The following is a 20836-nucleotide window of genomic DNA, read 5'->3' as shown; positions in this document are numbered from 1 at the left end:
GGCGACTTTCAAACAGGCGACCTTTTAAAATTGATCCCGTGTATTCAAGATTTGGAAAAATAAGAAATGTAGGCTATACTGTACATTTCCCAAATCGCATTTCATTGTTATATTGGGGATTCAGTTTGCAGATGGTAGACCAACACTTGGGCATTTTTGGGTTATGGTAGAACCGAGTGCAATTCAACCCACGAACAAAAATTAAATAATTAAAAATTTAGCGGAAGAAGAGTAATCGTTTAAAAGCGGGTCGCGGTTCTCCAAGGAAAGACAATTTCACCGTTTGACGCTTCCTGGAGGAAAAACAGGGCATTGCACTTAAATCATCCGAGCCAAGAATAAGGAACATGGTGGCGGAAAATGAGAAAAACCTCAGAGTCATATAATACACTGACTGTCCCTAAACTAAACGCTGTAAAAGTAACCCCGACTAGCAACACTAAGATTTCTGGCCATCGTCTGTCGGACACTTCGCAATTTATAAATTGTATCGTATTTTAAAATGTCCACTTTAATTAAATTATCCGGTAATTCGATTATATAAAGTCTTATCTCTAATTAAATTCCTTGTAGATTATACGGTAATTAAAAAAAAACAGTAATTTACTGACTCAAGGTTGCGTAAAAAAATAAATGACAGTTTTTAACGGGTATATTACAATCGAGGGGGTAGACGCTCTGGATCTCTGTGTACACCCGAGTTCTCAAGTATCTACCACCTCGATTACAATCTTAAAATTACGGTACGGACTGACACCTTTAGTTGTAAATCATACTAAAATCATTTAATATTTCAACAATAATTTCATTTGGCGATTTACTGGTTACATGCATTTCCATAATAAAAAAATAGTTACACTTTTCGATATTTCGGTTAAACCATACGAGGTTTCTCTAATTAAGTATCCGACACCTTGGAGAGCGAGTCCGAATAAAAGCTCTCCAACCATAGAAACGTTGTAGGTGTTAGATAACTGTCTTATTAAGAAAAATAGATCTAAGGCAATGAAAGAAACCAAAAATAAAAAACGTGTCTGGAGCAGAAGAAGAAATTCGAGCGTTGCAATCCAGAATGAAAAAAAAAATTAGAAAAAGAAGTATCCACTCATTAATTTCAGAGCGCGAGAAAAGACAGAGAATGAAAGTAATCCGAGTCTCTAGACAAAACTTGCCAGTATTAAATGGATACCATTTGAGAACAGTTTGTACGAACTACTTTCATCGTTACGAGGTTTCACGTTACGTATTAATCCGTCTTATCTTTCGCCATACTACAAACTGTAACTGAACAAAAGCATCAAATAAAGTCACTGAATATCGTAGCGTAAAAAAAGAGGCAATTTTGGGAATCTGAGATATAAATCGCTCAGCCAAGTAATTGGATATTTTTTCATCTAGAGCATAAATGGTGTTATTTAAAATATCCGTATTGTTAATTGAAAATAAAAGACTTTATTATAAATGCAGCGTGATCTTGATGGAGTTACGTCCTTTTAGCATTCAAAAAAACATTGTCGTATTTCTGACACGCATGGAAAAGGGCAGACTCTAAAACCCCAAGGTGTTTAGTCATAATTAATATTAATTATGATATATGGTTTAACAAATTATCCAGGCCTTTCTTATATTAGCTAGTTATTTAGGTCTGAGCATGGCCACGTAATACTTTTCATAGGTATGGGTCTAGACAAAATTAAAGTGACAGGAGCGCCATCTTCGCGTAGAGGTTTCTACTCGAAGCAGAAACAAAATAGAAGCGCGGCCGACTGTGATTGGTCTAGAAGGATTAATGGTAGGCGTTAGTTTCTATTTACAATAAATCCACGCCGCCAAAATCTCACGCACTTTCAACCATTTTATAAACCATGGGATGAGTGCTCGTGGGGAAAGTTCTTTCGACCCTTACTTATGGAAAGTGTTATAAGTTTATGATCCGGGAGCGTAAGATAGTCTGAATGGGTCTTTGGTCTTCTCGAAAAATTTCTAATTAGTATCGAGGATGAGGGATGAAGTAAGAAGGAGGGGCATCTAAGATCCCTCGAAAAAGAGGGTGTCTCAACAATGTCCGAAATTAAAACACCGGGTATATTGTCTAGATCCGCAGCTGAGTGGGATTTACGAAGGCTGGTATGCCCATATAGTACTTTTCCGTTCAGATTTTAGGAAGAGCTCTCGCTCTGGATTTTCTCTCTCTTTCGTAACAATAAGTGGCCGACATTTTTCTGCCAAGAAGAAAAGCTTTAAAGGGTGGGGAAGGCCGGATTTCCTTTGAATATTAAAGCTGACCGGCTAAACGCCAACACCGAGCCAAAAGGAAAGAGGACCAAAGGAAAGGACCAAGATATCAAGCGCGCTGAACCGAGGGTTAATCCTAATATTACAGTTTATACGAGATAGGGGCTTTACTGAGATTCTTTCCTCGTATATATATTCATAATTAAATTCCTTAAGAGTCTATAAAACGTTAAAAGACGCGTTCCCATTGGGTGTCACCGCTATTGGTATTTTTAAATTAAGGAGCAGCTTTTGCATACTTGGAAATACAAAGTTCGTGCGATAAATATTTTTATAATTGTGAGCGAGCATTTTTTGCCTGATCATACTTAGTTGAATTATAAAATTTGAGATGAAAATAACCGCACCCAGAATTACAAAATAAAAAAAATAAATACAAAAGTTTAGCTATAGATTTCCTTTCAAAACTTTCCTCGCATGCAACTTTCTAAAAATACCCCTAATAAGTAAACAAGCAGACTGTATTACCAACAAAGTCAAGGATGATGTCCTTTTTGGGGAAAAGAGTGGCTCGAATACTTACGGGACATCTTTTGTATCCCGAAGCAAAAACAAACACTGGTTAAAGCTTTCCGAGTTTCCTTCTTTCCTTGCAAGGATGAAGGCAAGCGTTCCTTTGAGGAGAGAAAGGGCCGGGGGGGGGTAAAGGATCTGATTAATTGAGGGGGGAGGAAACCTAAATCGAAGCATTTACATTTTTGGTTCCTGGAGCGGAAGCGCAAAGTGAAAAGACTTTTCATTTCTCGAAAAATAAATTAATTAGAAGACTGCCGCGCGACCAACGGAAACAGCCGGTTCAAGAAAAGGTTCATAAGATACGTTTCATAAGTTGGTCACTGGTTACAAATTAAGTGACGTAGGTCATAGATTCGAGGTAAAGCGACGCCTGGTGAGGCGCTGTCAAAGGCTTAGAACAGACTGAATATGAAGATGGACTGCAAAACTAACCGAATGTAGTACTCAATTCTCGCTTCCGTCGTTCTCGAACCAGCTCTCAGTAAGTCTCTAGAATTATTAAGTGTCATACTTATGGATCATATTTTATAAACTTATGATTTTAACTAACGTCGGCTCGCTTTCAACGTAAAACAAAGCGCATTAAATGAAGTAAAACATTATTAAGGTTATTACTGCCCAATCACTAGTCCAGGAAAAAGAAACGCTATATACTACTTCAAAATACAGTTCCTGGCACGCATTGTACATCCCTTTAAGCGCGGAATACTTTTACTTCGCGTAACGAACTTCTGACGAGCATTTTATTACATATTCCAATGAAATAGTTACAGTCACAAAAGCAAAAGAGAATGAGAGAAAAAAATAAAAAATTAAAAAAAAAATTAAACCAAGAATAGCGGAAAAAGAAGCGATAAACGATTAATTATTCAAGCAATTCCGTAACTTTGTTAGTGATACAAAAATAAAAATGAAAACTTTTCTACGCCACCAGATAATTAATGAAACCTTGTCTGAAATGTTGCGATGACAGACGCCAAATTTCGAAATAAACCGAATAAAGTTATTGCGGAAAATGAAAATACTGATTTTTCTATCGACATTTTAACAAGGGTCCAATTTTCCTCCAATAATTTAATTAAATGTCAAAGTGTCTACAATCCTCTACTATCAAAATTTTGTTTGCTATAATAATTAGATATATTTTGACCGAGAAACTTAATTAGAGGCGACAGTGGCCACATCGTATCCACCAATCATGAAAGATTACTAATAATTAAAATAAAATGTTTTGAATACGTTAACTTTCCCAACCTTAGAAACTGATTTACAATGATTTCTAATTTAATAAAGGGCAGACTTATCAGAAACAACCTGTATAAAATAGTTGTCAGAACCCCTTCCAAACACGAAAACGGAACCCTTAATCCTAAAAACCACAATCCCCATTAGACCAATTACTTATCCATCAATTAAAGATTTAAGAAAAATAAATTAAAAACAGGTGCGTGCGCTTTTTAAATAATTAAAAGCATTTGTTTCGAAGAAAGGAAACATTTGGAGAATTATTTCGCAACATCCAACCTCGATTAAGCTAAAAAGGGTCGGGAGGGGGGAGAATAAAACCCTTGGGAAATACGGAAGAAATCTACAAGACGGTTAATCCTGGGTAGACCGCGTTACACAAGGATTCCCAGCATGCATGCAGATTTAAAAGAAATAATATATATAAGGGTCTTAAGGTATGGTTGAGAAGAAAAAAACGGCAGGGGAGAAACCGCTGAGGGCTGTTTTCCTCATTAATGCCTAATTAGAAATCTAGCCTTTATTCCCAAAGTCCCCCCCCGCTCCTTTTCTATTTAACGATTAAACGGAGGAGGAGGTAGAAAAGCATCTAAGGATCGAAGCTTGGAGTAATTAAATGGGAGGTATTAATCCGCCTCAGATTTTGCAAATATGCTATGCACCAAGTGTTTTTTTATTTTATTTTATTTCAATTTGAAGATAAAACCTCCATATTTAATTGATCCAAAATGAAGGGAGACTAAAGGAGTGCAAGTGGGAGGATGGGGATCCTGGGGGGGGGGGGTCAAGACCAAACCTGCAAGAAAAAATAAAATACACAAGGGAAAAAAATATATTCCAAGAAATCGGCCTGGTTCCCACCCTCCATCTTTTCTTAGGGTACTTTCTTAGGCCTAAAATAGAAAGGTATTAGAAAACTCAACGGATGAAAAGAAAAACAAAAAGACATTAACGTTTTCGGGGCCACGAATATAATCGCATTAACTCTTTCTCTCTAGAGAGAGTAAGAGAGAGATGGGATGGATGGGCAAATGCGTAAACAATAGGAGACGTTTTGTGGCAGCGCAAGAAATTCAATTATTTGAAGTTAAAGGAAAAAAAAATTATAATTCAAAATCATCATGCAAACATGAAATACGTCAACTGCATTCGAATTTAATGCGCAAGATATAAATAATTTCCTTTCCCGAAAACGTAAGTGGTTGTCTGGATCCTTAAGAGAAAGAAAGAAAGAAACGTGTTTTTTCGAAACGAGTAGACATGCACTGACAGAAATTGATAAGATGGTACCAAGAAGCGATGTCTAGTTTACTAGGGAGAAGGTATAAGATGCTTAAGTATTCGCGCGCCATAGTCCCAGTCCCCCTTTCAAAATACAAGGGGGACGTAAAAGGAGGCCGGGCTATTTCGCCTCTCCTCAGTCGGACAAATACAAGTAATTTTCGTCATTCGCTTCACGCTGACGTGTGAGTTTTCAAGAACCAATGAGATGCTGGCTGGTTGTAATTTAGAGGCGGCGGGGATACGTTTGGACTGGAGATAAAGAGCTAGAAATGTTGCGCGAATTTATACCTTCTCCCTAATAAACTAGATATCACTTCTTGACGGTACGGCCAACTATAAGCTGATAAAAAAATAGGATTGATGGAAGAAAAATTCAGTTTCAGAAACAGATTCTGCCTTTCATCGTTAAGTTTCAAAGAGAGATAGAGAAAAGAAGGATCGCTTCAGAATCGCAAACAAAAGAAGATAACTGCAGTACCTAGATTTGAAATAAAGAAGATTTGTAGAAGAAAGAAAAAGAATAAGGAACGATGAAAATGAATACGATAGATCTAGTTTCACGATTTATTTCGGAGAGGCTTATGCTAATTCCAAGAATAGTCTGTCTTATATGCAGGCCTACTAGGGAGATTTACATACTTTTTGGTAAGCATATATCTAAGCCATCAATTTCGGTGACTTCTTATTTGTACTGAATTTAACGTATAGTACCCCAACGCCGTAGTTTTATTATTGCTGTCATTTCAAGTTGGAATAGACCATAAGCTACTTAAGTAAAAATAAAAAATACGGAATTTAAAGTTTATGCCCAAGAACATGACCTATTTTATAGACAGTCCGGGTGTCAGAAATTGTAAAGAAAAGCTCAAATGTCTTCAAAGCAGAAAAAAATTATTAAACTGTGTATATAACCAACCGAAAAGATAGGTCTAGTGATGCTGCATGATGGGGTTTTAAAAGTTCCGCTTTCTTTCAAATTTAGACACATTTTTGGTATCTGTTTAGCGTAGTAGCGCCGCGGTTTTCATGACCCATTAAGATCTAAGGTTAGGTGCTTCATTACAGGAGCACATGGTTATATTAAATTGCGAAACTAGATCAATCGAAAACCAATAAAAAGTTTGTTTTATTTTTATAGTCATAAATGCAATCAATATCTGTTTTGAAAAACGATCAAGACTACCACTAACATAAATTAATAATCTACAATTAAGTTTCCATGTTTGAATGGGACGCCCCCCACCCCACGCAGTCAAAAACTCCACTATAAAAAGAGACCCAAAACTAAACATTCCACCAAAGAGAGTCAGGCTACTTCAAGCCGCCCGTGGCTTAGCGGCGCCACTATGGAAATAAAAATCTCTCTTATAGAGACGTTCCTTAAACAACCTAATGATGGATACTTAAAGGGGAATATTCGCTTACGCTACTAACAATATCTTCCCATAAAAGGAAGATTATGTCGATAATATGGGTTGAAACGGCTGCTCAAATTTGATCTTTTCATATAGGGTATTGATTATTTTATCGTTCGAGACCAATAAAAACCGATGAAAGCTTCCCAAAATAGCCGATAACTATTATTAAATAGTCGGTAAAACGTTAACCCCCTTCTTTACCTCAATAACGCAACTTATACGCGACCACTCGTTTCTTCTCCGATCGAAAGAAAATCCAAGATGTACGTAAGGAAAAGCGTTTTATCGGAACGGATTTCTGGTTCTTTACCGGAGTGAGCCGAAACCCCGAATGTATACCTTTAGAATATACCTGGTTCAAAGCTAGGCATGCTGTCGTATTTTCCCAAAACTGGCATATAACAGTGGTTTATTCTCGCCTTTAAGGTAAACGAAACGCATTTTTACAGAGTGGGTTAGCTAGTTCGGTAAAGATGAACACTGCAGCTTCAGATGGAAATTTTACTACGTTATGGAGGTAAACCCCCCTCTAATAACCAAGCTACCCGTTCCATTATCGAAAGGTACGAGCACCAATATCGTAAATCGGTAATTTTCCAAGTTATTTAGTAAACTATGCATACTGGCGCTATATAATTTCAACGCCTTTGACACCAAAGTAACAACTGCTCTGCTGGACCAGAGCTCGGGTATACTTTTTTTTTTATATACTTTATGATGCGGAAATGGAAGAAAAATACGAACAAAATACACTTTAATACGAGAAGTTTCGCTGCCCGTATATCATACAGAGAAAAAAAATTTAATTTTCGCGTATTACAGAGAACTTTAGTAAAAAAAAAACATTGGTAGTGTGAAGGCACCTTCGCTTAACGCGGAAACGTCTTTGCAAGAAAGATGTGTAGGAAAAGGATGAGTTAGAGAGGTAGGTTCCAGTTTTATAAACGAGTTTTATACGAGTAGGAAAAGAGCATTTTAGGAAAAGGAAATACCAGCGATAAATTATTTGGCCACGCGCTAAAAGATATACGAGCAAAAACTCAAAGGCCCGTAATAGAACGCAATTACGACGAAATTTGTCTAGTGGCCCAAAAGAAAGGACAAAAAAAAAATGCCCCCGGAAAAGAAAGTCCGAAGTAACAAAAAATACATATAAAGATAATTAAGGTGGGCCTTTTCTCCGTATGTATCTAAGAATCTTGATGGTAAACAGTTACAGACATAGTAAACTAAAATGAATGTTTTTTCCCGTTTGTATATAATAAGGCTAATTACGACGCTATTACAGGTAATTTAATATAATAGCCCAATTAGGAAAATAACAAAAGTCGGAAAATTGTGTGCCGTACGTAATTATTATAAGTAAATTCAATTGCCTGTGTAGAAGTACTATATAATAACTGTTCTTTGAAATTAAAGTGCTTGGCTTAAAATGACACAATATAGGATGTATAGTATATACTATATAAATGGGTCAGCGGGTTAATGGAATCTCATCAGCGTGATAAAACTAACGTATTCAAAGGGAAACCGTCGCGGGTACAATCACGTGTCACCGGACTACAATTCAGAATTTGAATTCGTCTGCTCTTGCAGCAACAGAGGTAACGATTGGGAACTTGTGGTGAGGCTCAGTGTAACACCGAAACAGTTAGGGACTTGTGGTGAGGCTCAGTACACGCCGTAACCGTTAGGGACTTAAGCAGAGACAGTACATTCAGATTATTATACTAAATTTCAAGAATGTCTGTTAATCCTCAAAAGCCGCTAGGGAAATCTGAACTAAAGTTTAATTTTGGGTTTATTTAACCCACGATTTTTCCTTACAAACGGAGATTCGTGTGAATAGCTGGGTATTATAGGCCTACTCTCGCATACGTTGACGTCTTGACGACACGCAGAGTTATTAAAAATTAGTAATGTCACTGACTTCGAGAAGTTTAAATTTGATACCTATAAATGAATAAGGCATGCAACCATTCAGCGCCAAGTATTTGGTTACAGCGTACAGTATAGCCAGGCGAGTGTTCTCGCAAATTGCCCGCAACAATATAATATTCCCTCTCTCTCAAGTCGACGCATTCATTAGCCAATCTCGCGCACGCGGCTTATTAATATAAATGAGGAAAGGATCGAGCTACACTGTAAAAAAAAAGGGGTCGGAAACGCTCCTTTAAAGGTGTTTTCTTCCCCCACAGGAGACGCACCCTTTTAGGTACAAATTCGCACCCCATATATAGGGTGTTTATAAATACCCTAGTATATGGGGGGTTTTTAAATACCCTAAGGTGCTTAATAGAACCCTTAAAGGAATTTAACTGGACCTCAGAAATTCTGCTTAGGGTGTGAAAAAATACCCTTTCATCTTTTAAGGGTGCGAATCGAAACCAAATATGGTATTTACCTGTACCTGATAAATTCGGTTGGGGGGTTCGAAAAAAAACCCTTTCAATTGTTGGGGTGTGAATTGAAACCATTTATGGTATTTAAATGTACCTGATGAATTCTGTTATGGGATGGAAATTGAAACCAAATGCATTGACCTGTTCCTGAAAAATTCCCCCTGGGGTGCAAGAAATGACATTTCGGCCATTTACGGGTACTAACAAATATAAAATTTGCTGTGAAAGGTTTAATTATTATCATACATGGTTCTTTCTTATAGTAGAAAAATGTTGTTTTGGCACTTTTGTGTGCCTAAATCGCTACGTAATTTATATTACACAAGAAGTAATAAATTAACTTTTACATTAAGTCTTTAATTCGAGGTTCAGAGACAACAGTGTTATAATTCATTAAAAATAGTGAAATGGCTTAGACCGCGAAATTCAAAACCAAAAACTTTAAATCATTTAAAAATGCAACAAAACTAGTGTACAATCAGAACGTCACTTCGCAATTTTTCGGTTTCTTCGTTATCTGCAATGGAGTACTTCTCAGAGGCAAGTTACGTTCACCATCGGCTTTATCAATCACCTATAGCTGTTCTGTGACAAAATGGTGACAAGTCTTAAAAACCTTGCTTGGCACTTTCTATCCATTATCTACGCCATTTGTATCTCTATCCATACTGAAATATTATCCACAGAAGTTGTATTATAATTCTCATATATCCACCACTATGTTTATAAGGAATTAATGAATAGCCATGCCTAAATCTACACGCAAAAAGAATTATTAAAAATTAGTTGTTCGTCATTTTATTTAATCTTTTAATCATAAATTAGTCTGATTTATTATTCATGGGCTCACGGCTTTTATTGAGACGTTGAAACTTCTCGAAGAAAACTTAAGTCAAGAATTAAAATGGTTCACATCCGCATTGGCATCAGGGCTACGGTTGTCTTCAAATGTCCACGCGATTAGAAGTAGGCAACCTAAACCACAGCAAAATGAACCCAAACTTAAAAAACCTAGCCAAAACGTAAACCTAACCAATCGAACCTAACCCTAACCTAATTTAACAAACCGTGATTACTATGGATAGTTGCGAACGTATCCCGGTCCAAGCTGTTAAAAAGGTTGGAACATTTTCATAAATAGAAGTTAAACTTACAGAAAGTTTAGTTAAAATAATTACCTTTCTTAAGTGGTTTGATAACAGTGAAACACAGACGCAAGTACACCGACCGTTAAGCCTATTTTGAATTTGAAAATCATCGCGCCTCGTGAATCTGCGTTCGCGAGCTAAATAAAAGAGTGCAACAGCGCGTGCGCTGTTGTTTGGGGTATAAAAATACACCCTTTTCCCATTAAAAACACCCTTCGTGTGTTAAATATTTACTAAGGGTATGATAATACACCTTCAAATTTTTAAAGGGTTTTTATTAACACCTCAGGAGGTGCTAAAACACACCTAAAGGAGTTTTTTGGCCAAAAATACCTTTTTAGGTACAGATTCACACCCCCAAAATACCCTCTTTTTTTACAGTGTAGCTGGCGCTAGGAATTCTTTTAATTAGTAGACAATGCGAGAAAGTAAGCGAACTGGCGCGTAGTCAGTTGCTCAGCAAAATGGCAAGAATATGAAATTTCGTTTCTCTCGTCGAATTAACGAGAAACGAAAGGCATTCGAACTCAATGACTGAGAAGATACAATCGAAATAAGGAGGAATCGGACACTTTTTGATCAAACAGATTTCAAATTCCTTAAAATACCGCTTCATATAATTTCAAATTCCTTAAAATACAGCTTTATTTAAATTATTTCAAATTAGTCGTTTTCATCTAGAGCTGTTTCCCTCGTTTACCCATAAAGCTTTCTTTTACATCGCTAACTGCAAACACCTTAGAAACGCGTCCATCACTTTGAAAACATGGAATTTCAGCTAAAACATTAAGGCTTCGTCAAGTATTAGACCCCTAAATCTAAATGGTTGTGGAGAAAGAGTCATATCCCTGAACTGAATGGGATGGATTCAATTTTCGGGAGTTGAGCCGTTAGCCTTAAAGGACTTGGTCTATATCTTTCCATAGGCTCCAAATAATTATCTCTTCGCTATCGTAATTAGCGTGGAGAATTCACTTTGAATAAGATTTCCCAACAGAGTAGGCGGACCCCCCCCCCTTAAGGAATTTATACGAGCAACTCGGACTTTCGATACGAGGAACAATAATATCGCGAGTTTTAACTAACTTTCATCAGTCCCTCATTTTCGATTTAAATTGTGTTTATGTAACAATTGAATGATACTGCTTTTATTTATATCCTGTTGAGATATCATTCTAAATAAATTTTGACAGAGTTCGCGCTAAATATCTGGCCATTTCCTTGACTTTTTTAAGAAAAATTTACTTAGAAACTGTTAATATCCGTGAATGTCACCTAATTATCACATTTTGGCAAAGGCCCTATTTTGCTTTAAACATTTATTTCACAACTCTTCACGGTGCCAATTTAGGCAAATTTTCATATTCCTTAAATTCACTCCCCTATAGGCGTTTATTAGAGAGCTCTTAGAAACCTCAGAAACGCTATGGGCTTAACCCAAGATAAAGATTTCACCCTAAGGTAACGTATGGTAAGCGTTAAGCGTTTCGATTATGACACTGCAAATTAGGCCTTTGCACGCGATAATCTCTCACCTCTCGTTACGGACGTCCTACGAGCGAGTGAGGCTGCGATGCAATCGGAATCTATATTACGAAGTAAAGGATACTAATGCTCTCTTGCAAATTTCAATCTAAGCCAGGCTCGACTGGCTTCTCGCATTTCCCTGGAGAGAAAAATCACCGGCCAAAAAGGGATTTAATAGAAAACAGACGGACCAATGAATAACGCGAGACCCGGTTCTTAATAACGAACCTAACAGTCGTGGCCAAGGGATTCAATTCGAATCGCTTCAACATGCATGGTTCCTACGAAATTTTCTAATTATAAAATCGCCATTTTTTTCCCTGAATATTTTTAGGAGCCCACTTGATCACGTCTGACCCACGGGTTTAGATTGTCTTTTACCAAGACATTAAAAATTCTACTAATTTATCCAGGTTTTGTGTGAACCATGATCAAAGCCCAGAGATAAAACCAACGCGGCATATTGCTGTAAACAAGAGTAAATCATATAAGAGTTGGTAACACCAAGACTGGGTACACATCATTAGCGAGGAGCGGCGTTAAATTTGAATATATCACCAAACAGTGAACCCTTAGGTCAGGAATACATATATTCTTTCTACTTGAAATCTTTAAGCGACCGTAGACGAGGGAAGGGGTGGGGCTTAAAGTTTTAAAACTTTGATAAACCGCCAGGACAACGGTCGAGTTCATGACCTTTGGGTAACTCCGTGATGTTGACATTCGGATTAGGCGCGCGTAGATCGCGAGCTACGTCGATGTCAGGTGATTTCTAAGAACAAATAAATTACGGATGACGGTTTCTACACTTTCTCCCCATGTCTTTGTCTAATATCTTTTTAACAGAATTACACCTTGAATACTTTCTAATCTACTCCTGATATTATACTAAAAATACCTCATCATTTAAGCTCTTAGCTCCGACTTCAAAACGCGCGAGGTCTGTTTAGGCTTTTAGCCCTTAGGAAATTGGATAAAGTGAAAAGGGGTCAGTAAAATTCGAGGCAGACTATAAGGGACTTAAATCTTCGGAAGAAAACTAACGCAATACATAGAGAGGAGAGAAGAGAGAGATTCTATTAAAAGGAGGGATTTTGGACAATACGGTAGGCATTTCGTATTATAACTTCAAACCACAAATTCAATGAAGATATTTCAAAGCTCTGCATTGTACAATATGTTCCAAAAAAAGGGTGGTAGAACCGAAGTAACCAAACGGTATATTATACTTAATGTTGTCGTGAGTCGCGGAAAGTAGCGTTACTATTAATCCCGATTAGCTGATTATATAAAAAAGAACAACTAGAAAACGCCATTAATTGAATTAAAAGAAAGAACACTCCAGTATAATTAGCCCCGGAAATAAAACGGTTTGCTTGGTGTATATACCACCTAATCCCTCAAACGAACTAAATACAAAAACGTTAATTTCGGTCAGTAAATCGGGTATTATTTATCAAAGTGTAGGGAAATATCTTGAAATATTAAAACCCGGCCTTTCATGGAAGGCAATATACATTAACCGCCCTAAAAAACGCGACAACAACATTACCAAAATAACCGAGGTGTATTGCAATCCCAGGCATTAACCTATTCTTTGCCCAAATAACTCAGTCATAAAAAAAAACAGAATGCAGACACGTTAACTATCCGATCCCTTCGACATACCACAAGAAAATAAAACCATGACGTCAAGGTAGCTTCATTAGGCCTAGCTCGCTTTCATTCCGACCTAAATTCACTTTTTCCAACAAGTTCCAAATGTAAGAAACTGAAAACTAAAGAGGTTTCAAAATTCTTTTCTACCTAAGAAAGTTACTTTATGAGAAATTCTCAAAATCTCCAATATAGGAAAAGTGTATAGCAGTGCATTTTGGGTAAAAGATTGAAACCTAAAATTTCGGCTACCGATTCGTAACTGCGTTAGGTGAGTTTAGGAATGGGTCTTCCCACCTAACGCCGCCGCCGCTGTGAAAAAACTAGCTTATCCTTTGGGTTTACAGTCCATTTAACGTTATTGACGGCTAGATACGTACTACGAACGAAAGAGAAAAAAAGAATAACGTATTAAGAGTATATATAAAGGTTGGAAAGTGCACAGCGGAGGATTACTAGATAAATTCCCCTGCATATATTTTAAGCTACGAATAAAGTCTTGGAAATAGATACAAAACTTTGGACCGATTAACCAGTTCGAAACTAACTTGTAGATAAACTGGTAAATAATCGGTTATCACGCCAAGTTTAAACAATCGATTAAAATATGCATCGGTTAATTTACGATAAAGACCATCACTACCCTAACCTAAAGCAAATCTACATAATATTTCAATAAAATCTGATAACCGTTCGTAGATTGTACTAGGCCTAATTCCCTTCTTAGATTTTAATCTACTCTTGAACGTACAGACGACTAAAAGAAGAAGAAAACTATAAGAAAAGAAAATTGACAGAGGGAAGAAACGGGATAAAGAAAATGTGTTTCGTTTTATAGGGGATGGAGGAGGACTAAGAGCTGGACTGCCGATTTCCTGGTATAGAAAAAGAAAAGAACTAAAAAGAAGGGCTAGTAATATAGATCTTTTTAACTCGTTCTAAGCGAAGATCTCAAGGGGACTGATCATAAATGAACCAACGACAAATGTCAATATAAAACTAACAGTATATACTAACAGTATAGAATTCGAGAACTACTAAAGTAGTAAGACTATAGTGAAGGAATTACGCTTAGATATTCTATACACTCCTGTCATGCTAGGGATCAATAAACCAAATTAAAGTTGGAAACACTAATACCAGGAATTTATTGAGATTTCGGGTAAAAATCTATCGATAATCGGGTAAAAATCGTTCGATAATCGGGTAAAAATCTATCGATAATTGGGTAAAAATCGTTCGATAATAAAATGTGTATATTTGTCGATGTAAAATTTTTGCACTGCACATACAGGAAATGTTTTCCCCCCAATTGACGTCTTGAACATCGGTATGCCAAGCACGCGGTTAATTTCAACATTGTTCTTTGATAACTCTTCATGGATAGAACGTCCCTTTATCTATCTACATATATTTACAATGGAAAGTAAAGAATAGCTAAATTCATTCATACAACAAAAGGCTTCAGAAACACCCTTTTTAAGCGTTGTGACGTAAGGTATCTCGATCCCCATACACTCTTCCTTATCTGGCACACGCCGCTATTAAAAGGACGCGCGAACATAACTCGATAAACTTAATAATATCGCGAAAGATAAAGACGATCGACGATTACGATCCAACTCAATCTTTATCACTCCTCAGTTTAAAAATTCCGATGAATTATTATCTTGATTTAATTTCAGCATCGTGTTGAAACTTCAAAGCGAGCGGACTTATCTTCCTTCTCCTTCGCCAATGTTTCTGTTGTATATACTTTATAAATTTATGGCGTATCAAATTCCGAGTGGATGATAGCCAGGATATACGGGAGTTATTAGACCAGTTAAGTCGAGAGGTCGGACACTCACTTCGATATTAGGGAGATTTTTTTCTCACATATATATTTTTCCAGGGTTTTCCCATATCCCTGATTGTATTTCTCAATTATTTTGGTGAGTGGCGAATGTCCGACCTTTCTGCAGCATGGAGAAGCTCCGCGCGTTTAATAGGCAGCGTAGCGATATCGAAGGACAACTTGGAAACGTCATCTTTACTCTCCCGGCGGGAAATATAAGAGCCTAGGGAGAAAGTGTCACGGAGCCAAAGGTGTCGCTTATATTGGAAGCTCCGAAAAGAACCCTGCATAATCAATCATTTCTTCGCGACGAATAGATATACCGCGGCCAAAAAAAAAGAAGGATATCCCGCTATGTCGGTTGCCAGTGAGCGCGTCACGGAAAGATCCATAAAGAACCAATTGCAGACGGAATAAGACTGGGATTCGGGTGCAAATATATTGCAACTATAACTTAGATAACTTTTTAGATAATGGTTTTTTGGATGGTTATGAGAACAAACCGATATGATATCGGTATTGTAGCCGATATATCGGTTGATAATCGGATAAAAATCGGTTGATTATCGGGTAAAAATCGGTCGATTATCGGTTTATAATCGGTCGATATCGGTTTCATTGGGTTGAATAATTGGTTATCTCGCCGAGTTTTTAAATAATCGATTAAAATCGGTATAGGTTGCATTCTTCACTTTGCATTCTAAACACATGTTGTTGAAAGTAATGAACATGTAGCTTAAAAACACGCCATTCCCAAAGGAAAAATAATCCTCCATTTGTCATGATAATGACTCAAAATATTACTGCAAACGCAACACGAATTTGCGTCGAAAACAGAGAACGCGAGAGCAATCACATTCCTACATATTCTTCTCCGCAGATAATTGCATCAATTGTTCCCCCCATCAATAATCGAATTATACGTAGCAGGTTGCAACTTACAAGTTTTTGGCCCTAAGGTAGAGTTTGGTCTACAAAGTTTTGTCAATAGTAACCGGCCGTGACGATGTCGCGTATAGGGATGACCCCTCGGGCATCCCAGAAGAGTGGGAGGTTGGAAGATGCTGGAAGGGGGGAGGGGGCGGGAAAAGGAAGGCGCGCGCTCTCTAAAAACGAAGGAAGCTCGAGCGGGAGACTCCCGGGGTGGGAGGGGGGGATGAAGGGATTGCGAGAGGCTGGAAGAGGAGACGGGATTTCTTTTTTTTTCTGCGCTTTATATTTTTTCCTCTCTCTCGCTCTTCATCCCCCATGATCTGGCATAGCATAGCCGTGAACGTCAGATCGTTCGATTGCTCGAAATCGGTTAGGTTTAATCTAGGGTCACGACAGATCAGCAGACTTTCTTTCAGCGGCCAACGCGTTCTGCTTTTCTTGATTTCATTTTTAAAAACAATTTCTAGAATATTTTGAACGCGTACAATTTTTAAACTTCTTTCTCGTAAGCTAATTTAACAACTAACTGAAAGGAGAGGGGGGGGGGGAACAGAAATAAAGGGTGATTACTTGCACGCTTCAAGGCGTTTGCTTCTTTACTACAACAACTATTTTCCGCGTTACGTAACTCTTAAGGAAATAATTGGGTTTTTAGGATGCTGTCAAATAGGTGTATAATTTCGGAAGATCCGAATTAAACGTTATATCTTTACCAGTTTTAATTACCGTATAGTAATCATTGAAGCGCGAAATTATTCGAACCTACGAGGCCGACTTTTAGACGGAAATCTTAAGTTTACCCGCTTAACATTGTAAACCTTTTTTTTCCTTAGGATTTTACGGATTTTTCTTGCCCTCACATGGCACGATAGTCGAGTGACAACCGGAACCGGGTTTTAGATTTTACGTTTCGAGATAACTACTGCCTATTTAACATTCTCGGGGTTTTGTAGGGTTATCCTCGAAATGGTTAACGTTTGTAGTAGTTTTAAGAACGAAATCTGGTATTTTCTCAGTTAAAAACAATAGAAAAAGGGGGTGTATTTAGGCGGGTAGTGTATATAGTCAACACCAACAGCGCGATGTAGTCAGCCCCGCGCTCCGCGAGGCGTTTTTGAACGGAGCTACGTTCAATGGTTAGGCCTACTTTTACGAGTTAGGCACGGCGGTAGACGAATTTCGGGCGCGAACACTGTCGTATCGCGTTGAAACAATAAATAAACGAGGTACTCACCCCATTTTGGCACTATCCTTGGTCATCTATGTCGAGAGTAGCTTGGCGAGGCGCTAACAAAACCGAAATCTTCCACGACGAGCGAGTGTTCCTTCTAAACAGGAGCCATTATCGCTGGCTGGATTTGGCGCTTTTTCTTCTTCAGATGGCGCTACTTGAGTCTCCGAAGTTCCGTTTTTCTCGGTCCTTCTCCTCTCTAGCGGTGAACGGCGAGAAAATCGGCCATCACGCTTGTTTATAGTACCCCGAATATCTCTTGTTTGTTTTGTCCGAAATTAAAAGGTTATTAAAACTCGGGGTCACGTCGCGTTACTTTAAAAATAATTCACTATTGTTTTTATTTATTAATGTCGCGATATACGGGCGACTATAGTCTCTTTAAGGTCCGGGAACAGAGACGAGACGTAGTAAAGCTGCTATGACCAGCACAGCTGCAGGACCAACCTCGGCAACGCAACCTGTTCCAGGTAACTTTCTTCAGACACTAGTATCGTCGAAAATGCTTGTTGGGCCTTTTTTATACTATGGTAACGAAACCGAGGCTTAGAAATTTTTAAATTCATTTTGACTCTTGGTTTCGACCCGTAACCTTCGTTTAAACTGAAAATATAGAATAACAAGTAACAATTCGTTAGATAACCTGTCAATTAAACATAAGCCTAATGCATCTTCCATTTAAAAACCTTGAATTAATAATTGCGTCAAAACTAAATTACTAATTAATTTTGAAGGATCTGATGTTCATCGTGTGATTAATAAGAAGAGAAAAAGTTTTAAAGAGTAAGAGAAATTTATAATAGTTTATGGGTAAACTTTTGGTGTGTAAATAATAGTTCAATTGCATCTTGTAAATAATCCAAAAACTTGGTGGATTCAAAATATTGCATGATATGTTTCTTTGGTTAATAAATAGGCTTTGCGCATGTAACTAGTGTGAGATTATTTCCTTACTTAGTAATTAGCGAGTAGATTTCTTACAATTTCTACTCGATATTTGGATCAAATCGTATTATTATTTTCAATATAAACAAAACGCGAACGAGCGCTATTTCACATTCTGACGTACAGATGGCGATAGTGTCGCGGCGCGCCGTCTTTTCCCGCGTTTCTGGTAGGTAACCTTGGGGATGTGGGTGACTAATATTTAGAAGAAGCTAGACTAGATGGCACCAGCTTTTTCAATCGATTTATGCAAAAATGTCTATAACCCTTTCCTACGGTTTTTTAACGCCCGAATTCGCGCCACCATAAAAAAGCGCCGGATCTTTAAAGTCCATTTACGGGCCCGCTATTCAATAGAGTTGGAACTTGAGAGAAAGAAATACGCGTGTTCGTGTCATCATCTATCACTATATGTCCTTGTTCCAACACCATTGTCTTTTGACTAAAAGATGAACTTTAGAGATTCAATACTTATGACTTCAGTCATTTGTTTCTTGGCCAATTTATTAATAAAACGGTTGGGAAACCCCTGGAGGAAAATACATTAACGTTGTTGGCCAATCAACTTTAATTAAAAAGAAAATAGTTTCCTTCTTGATTTGACCATCGATAAGCTTTGAGAGCTGGCCAGCAATATTGTGACGTCATTATCAGACTAAGTTGATTGGCTATTAATTCAGCGGAATCAGTTAACGCGGTGCCTTCGATTATTATAATAAAGGGATTACGCGTAATCTTTAAAAGCTTCACACCTACGTCGGGTCAATTGTTTTCGGGGCGCCATTTTGAAATGTGACGGAAAATAGAGGCGTAAAAGCCATAAGGCCCGTCCATAGGATAATGGGAACCAGTATTCTAAATATTAACGAAATCAGTTGAAACGCGCTCAAGTTATTCCATATCAAGCCCCAAAAGCCATAAAGCCAGTTTATACGATATAGGGAACCAGTGTGCTAAATATTAAAGAAATCTGTTGAAATGCGCGGACATTATTCCGTAAAGAAAGTTTATTACATTTCTGGTCGTCATTTTCCAAAATGGCGGTGGATTAAAAAATCTTTCGTAGTGCGTGCCTATACCACTTAAGAATAACGTCCCAGCAAATTTTCAGCCTTCTAGGTAAATCGGTTAGAGCCGCGCGTTGATAATCATTTAGTCAGTCAGTCAGAACTTTTGACTTTGTATATTGACACTAAGGATAAAGAAAAATCAATCGTGGCCAGTTAATTTTAAACAACTTGGAAAAACAGTCAGGAAGAAGGATACAGGGCAGATTGATTAAAATCGGAAAAACGGTGATTACACGGTTGGTTCCTAAAAGAAAATTGGTGCTATGATCAATTATAAAAATCCACAATATTTTCTTTCTAACAAGGATCTTGCATCAAACCCACGCAAATTGTTTCCGTGAGATTAATTGTCGGATTTAACCGCGATTATAAAAATGACCCCACCACCACCACCACCAACTATACGTACACCAATGAAACGGGAGAAAGAGAGAACCGAGGGGTCGGTCATTCGTAAAATCCCGTACCTACGAAATCACGGGAAAATTCAAGGAAATCAAATTGAATTTCGAAATCCCGCACATTTTTTCAAAAACGTCCGACCCCTCGGAGAGAACAGTTCACGAAAAGAATTAGAAAATCAAAAGATTAAAAAGAAAAAAAAAAGAAAAATCACAAAACTGAAAACGAAATTGGCTGAAGGCAGGTGCGGCTTAACCTCTGCGCTCTACCCTACCCCCCCCCCCGTTAGCAAAATTTACCATTTACCAATTGCAATTTCCCTTACAACAAAATAATAATTACGCAAAAGCAAAAATCGAGACAGCTGCCCAAAGAAAAACCTGATTGGTTACTTTTTTCACTTTCCATTCCACTAATACAGTGTATTAAATATATTTCAAAATGGGAGACGTCACTTTTTAATATACCGATATTATATTATATTAAAAAGTAAAATAGAATCAACCTTGTTTCCTTATAATTGTGAATTACAATTGTGAAACGAAATAAACAAGTTGGGAAACCAAAATTAAGCTCTCCTAGTCGAGACGAAATTAAGAGGTTTTTCTTAAATAATTAAATAAATATAATTGATATTAACTATTTTAATCGTCATTAATTTACCTTAATTCTAGTTAAATCATTTTAAGAAACTTTATTCCTAAAATCATTTTAAACATGGTTGAATTCAAACGTATGCCTCGGAAATTTAGGGTATATAAAGCGATTGATTCACAATAAATGCTAAGATAACCCGCAATTGCGTGAACCTTTGGTGGAAGCCCTACCATGCCATTGGGTTGGGGGGACGCTAGACGTTTCTCGTAACCCTACTTCTTAATCCTAACGATGGAAAAAGAAACCAAGAATTGCTTTCCGCGAACACAT

At 37.5% G+C, this 20836-nt stretch overlaps 2 protein-coding genes and 1 long non-coding RNA gene across 8 annotated transcripts in view; 1 reads left to right on the top strand and 2 right to left on the bottom strand.

Annotated features, from left to right (window-relative positions):
* Window positions 1-17662, bottom strand: part of LOC149609917 (homer protein homolog 2-like) — a 179632-nt gene extending 161970 nt beyond the window's left edge. For all 4 annotated transcript variants that reach the window (XM_089860117.1, XM_089860119.1, XM_089860118.1 and 1 more), the window contains exon 1: window positions 17496-17662. In XM_089860117.1, the coding sequence (XP_089716243.1) occupies window positions 17496-17521 (26 nt within the window). In that variant the 5' untranslated portion in view covers window positions 17522-17662. The remainder of the gene's footprint in view (window positions 1-17495) is intronic.
* LOC149609918 (uncharacterized) lies at window positions 7582-16427 on the bottom strand. The gene is made up of 4 exons (XR_016376873.1): window positions 10339-16427; window positions 10214-10268; window positions 10011-10135; window positions 7582-9916 (listed from the first exon to the last, which is right to left on the bottom strand). It is a non-coding gene; the product is annotated as an uncharacterized LOC149609918 (long non-coding RNA).
* A 57-nt stretch (window positions 17663-17719) lies between the features above and the next one.
* Window positions 17720-20836, top strand: part of tgo (Aryl hydrocarbon receptor nuclear translocator homolog tgo) — a 56613-nt gene continuing 53496 nt past the window's right edge. Inside the window, exons 1-2 of one of the 3 annotated variants that reach the window (XM_089860110.1) lie at window positions 17720-17962; window positions 18227-18275. In XM_089860110.1, the coding sequence (XP_089716236.1) occupies window positions 17914-17962; window positions 18227-18275 (98 nt within the window). In that variant the 5' untranslated portion in view covers window positions 17720-17913. The remainder of the gene's footprint in view (window positions 17963-18226; window positions 18276-20836) is intronic. The other 2 variants (XM_089860106.1, XM_089860113.1) reach the window with 2 other exon arrangements.

Source organism: Phalangium opilio, unplaced genomic scaffold (assembly GCF_054372755.1).
Source record: "Phalangium opilio isolate 3A_F unplaced genomic scaffold, DU_Popi_V2 ptg000344l_1, whole genome shotgun sequence".
NCBI lineage: Eukaryota > Metazoa > Arthropoda > Arachnida > Opiliones > Phalangiidae > Phalangium > Phalangium opilio.
This window is presented reverse-complemented; position numbering and strand designations above follow the sequence as displayed.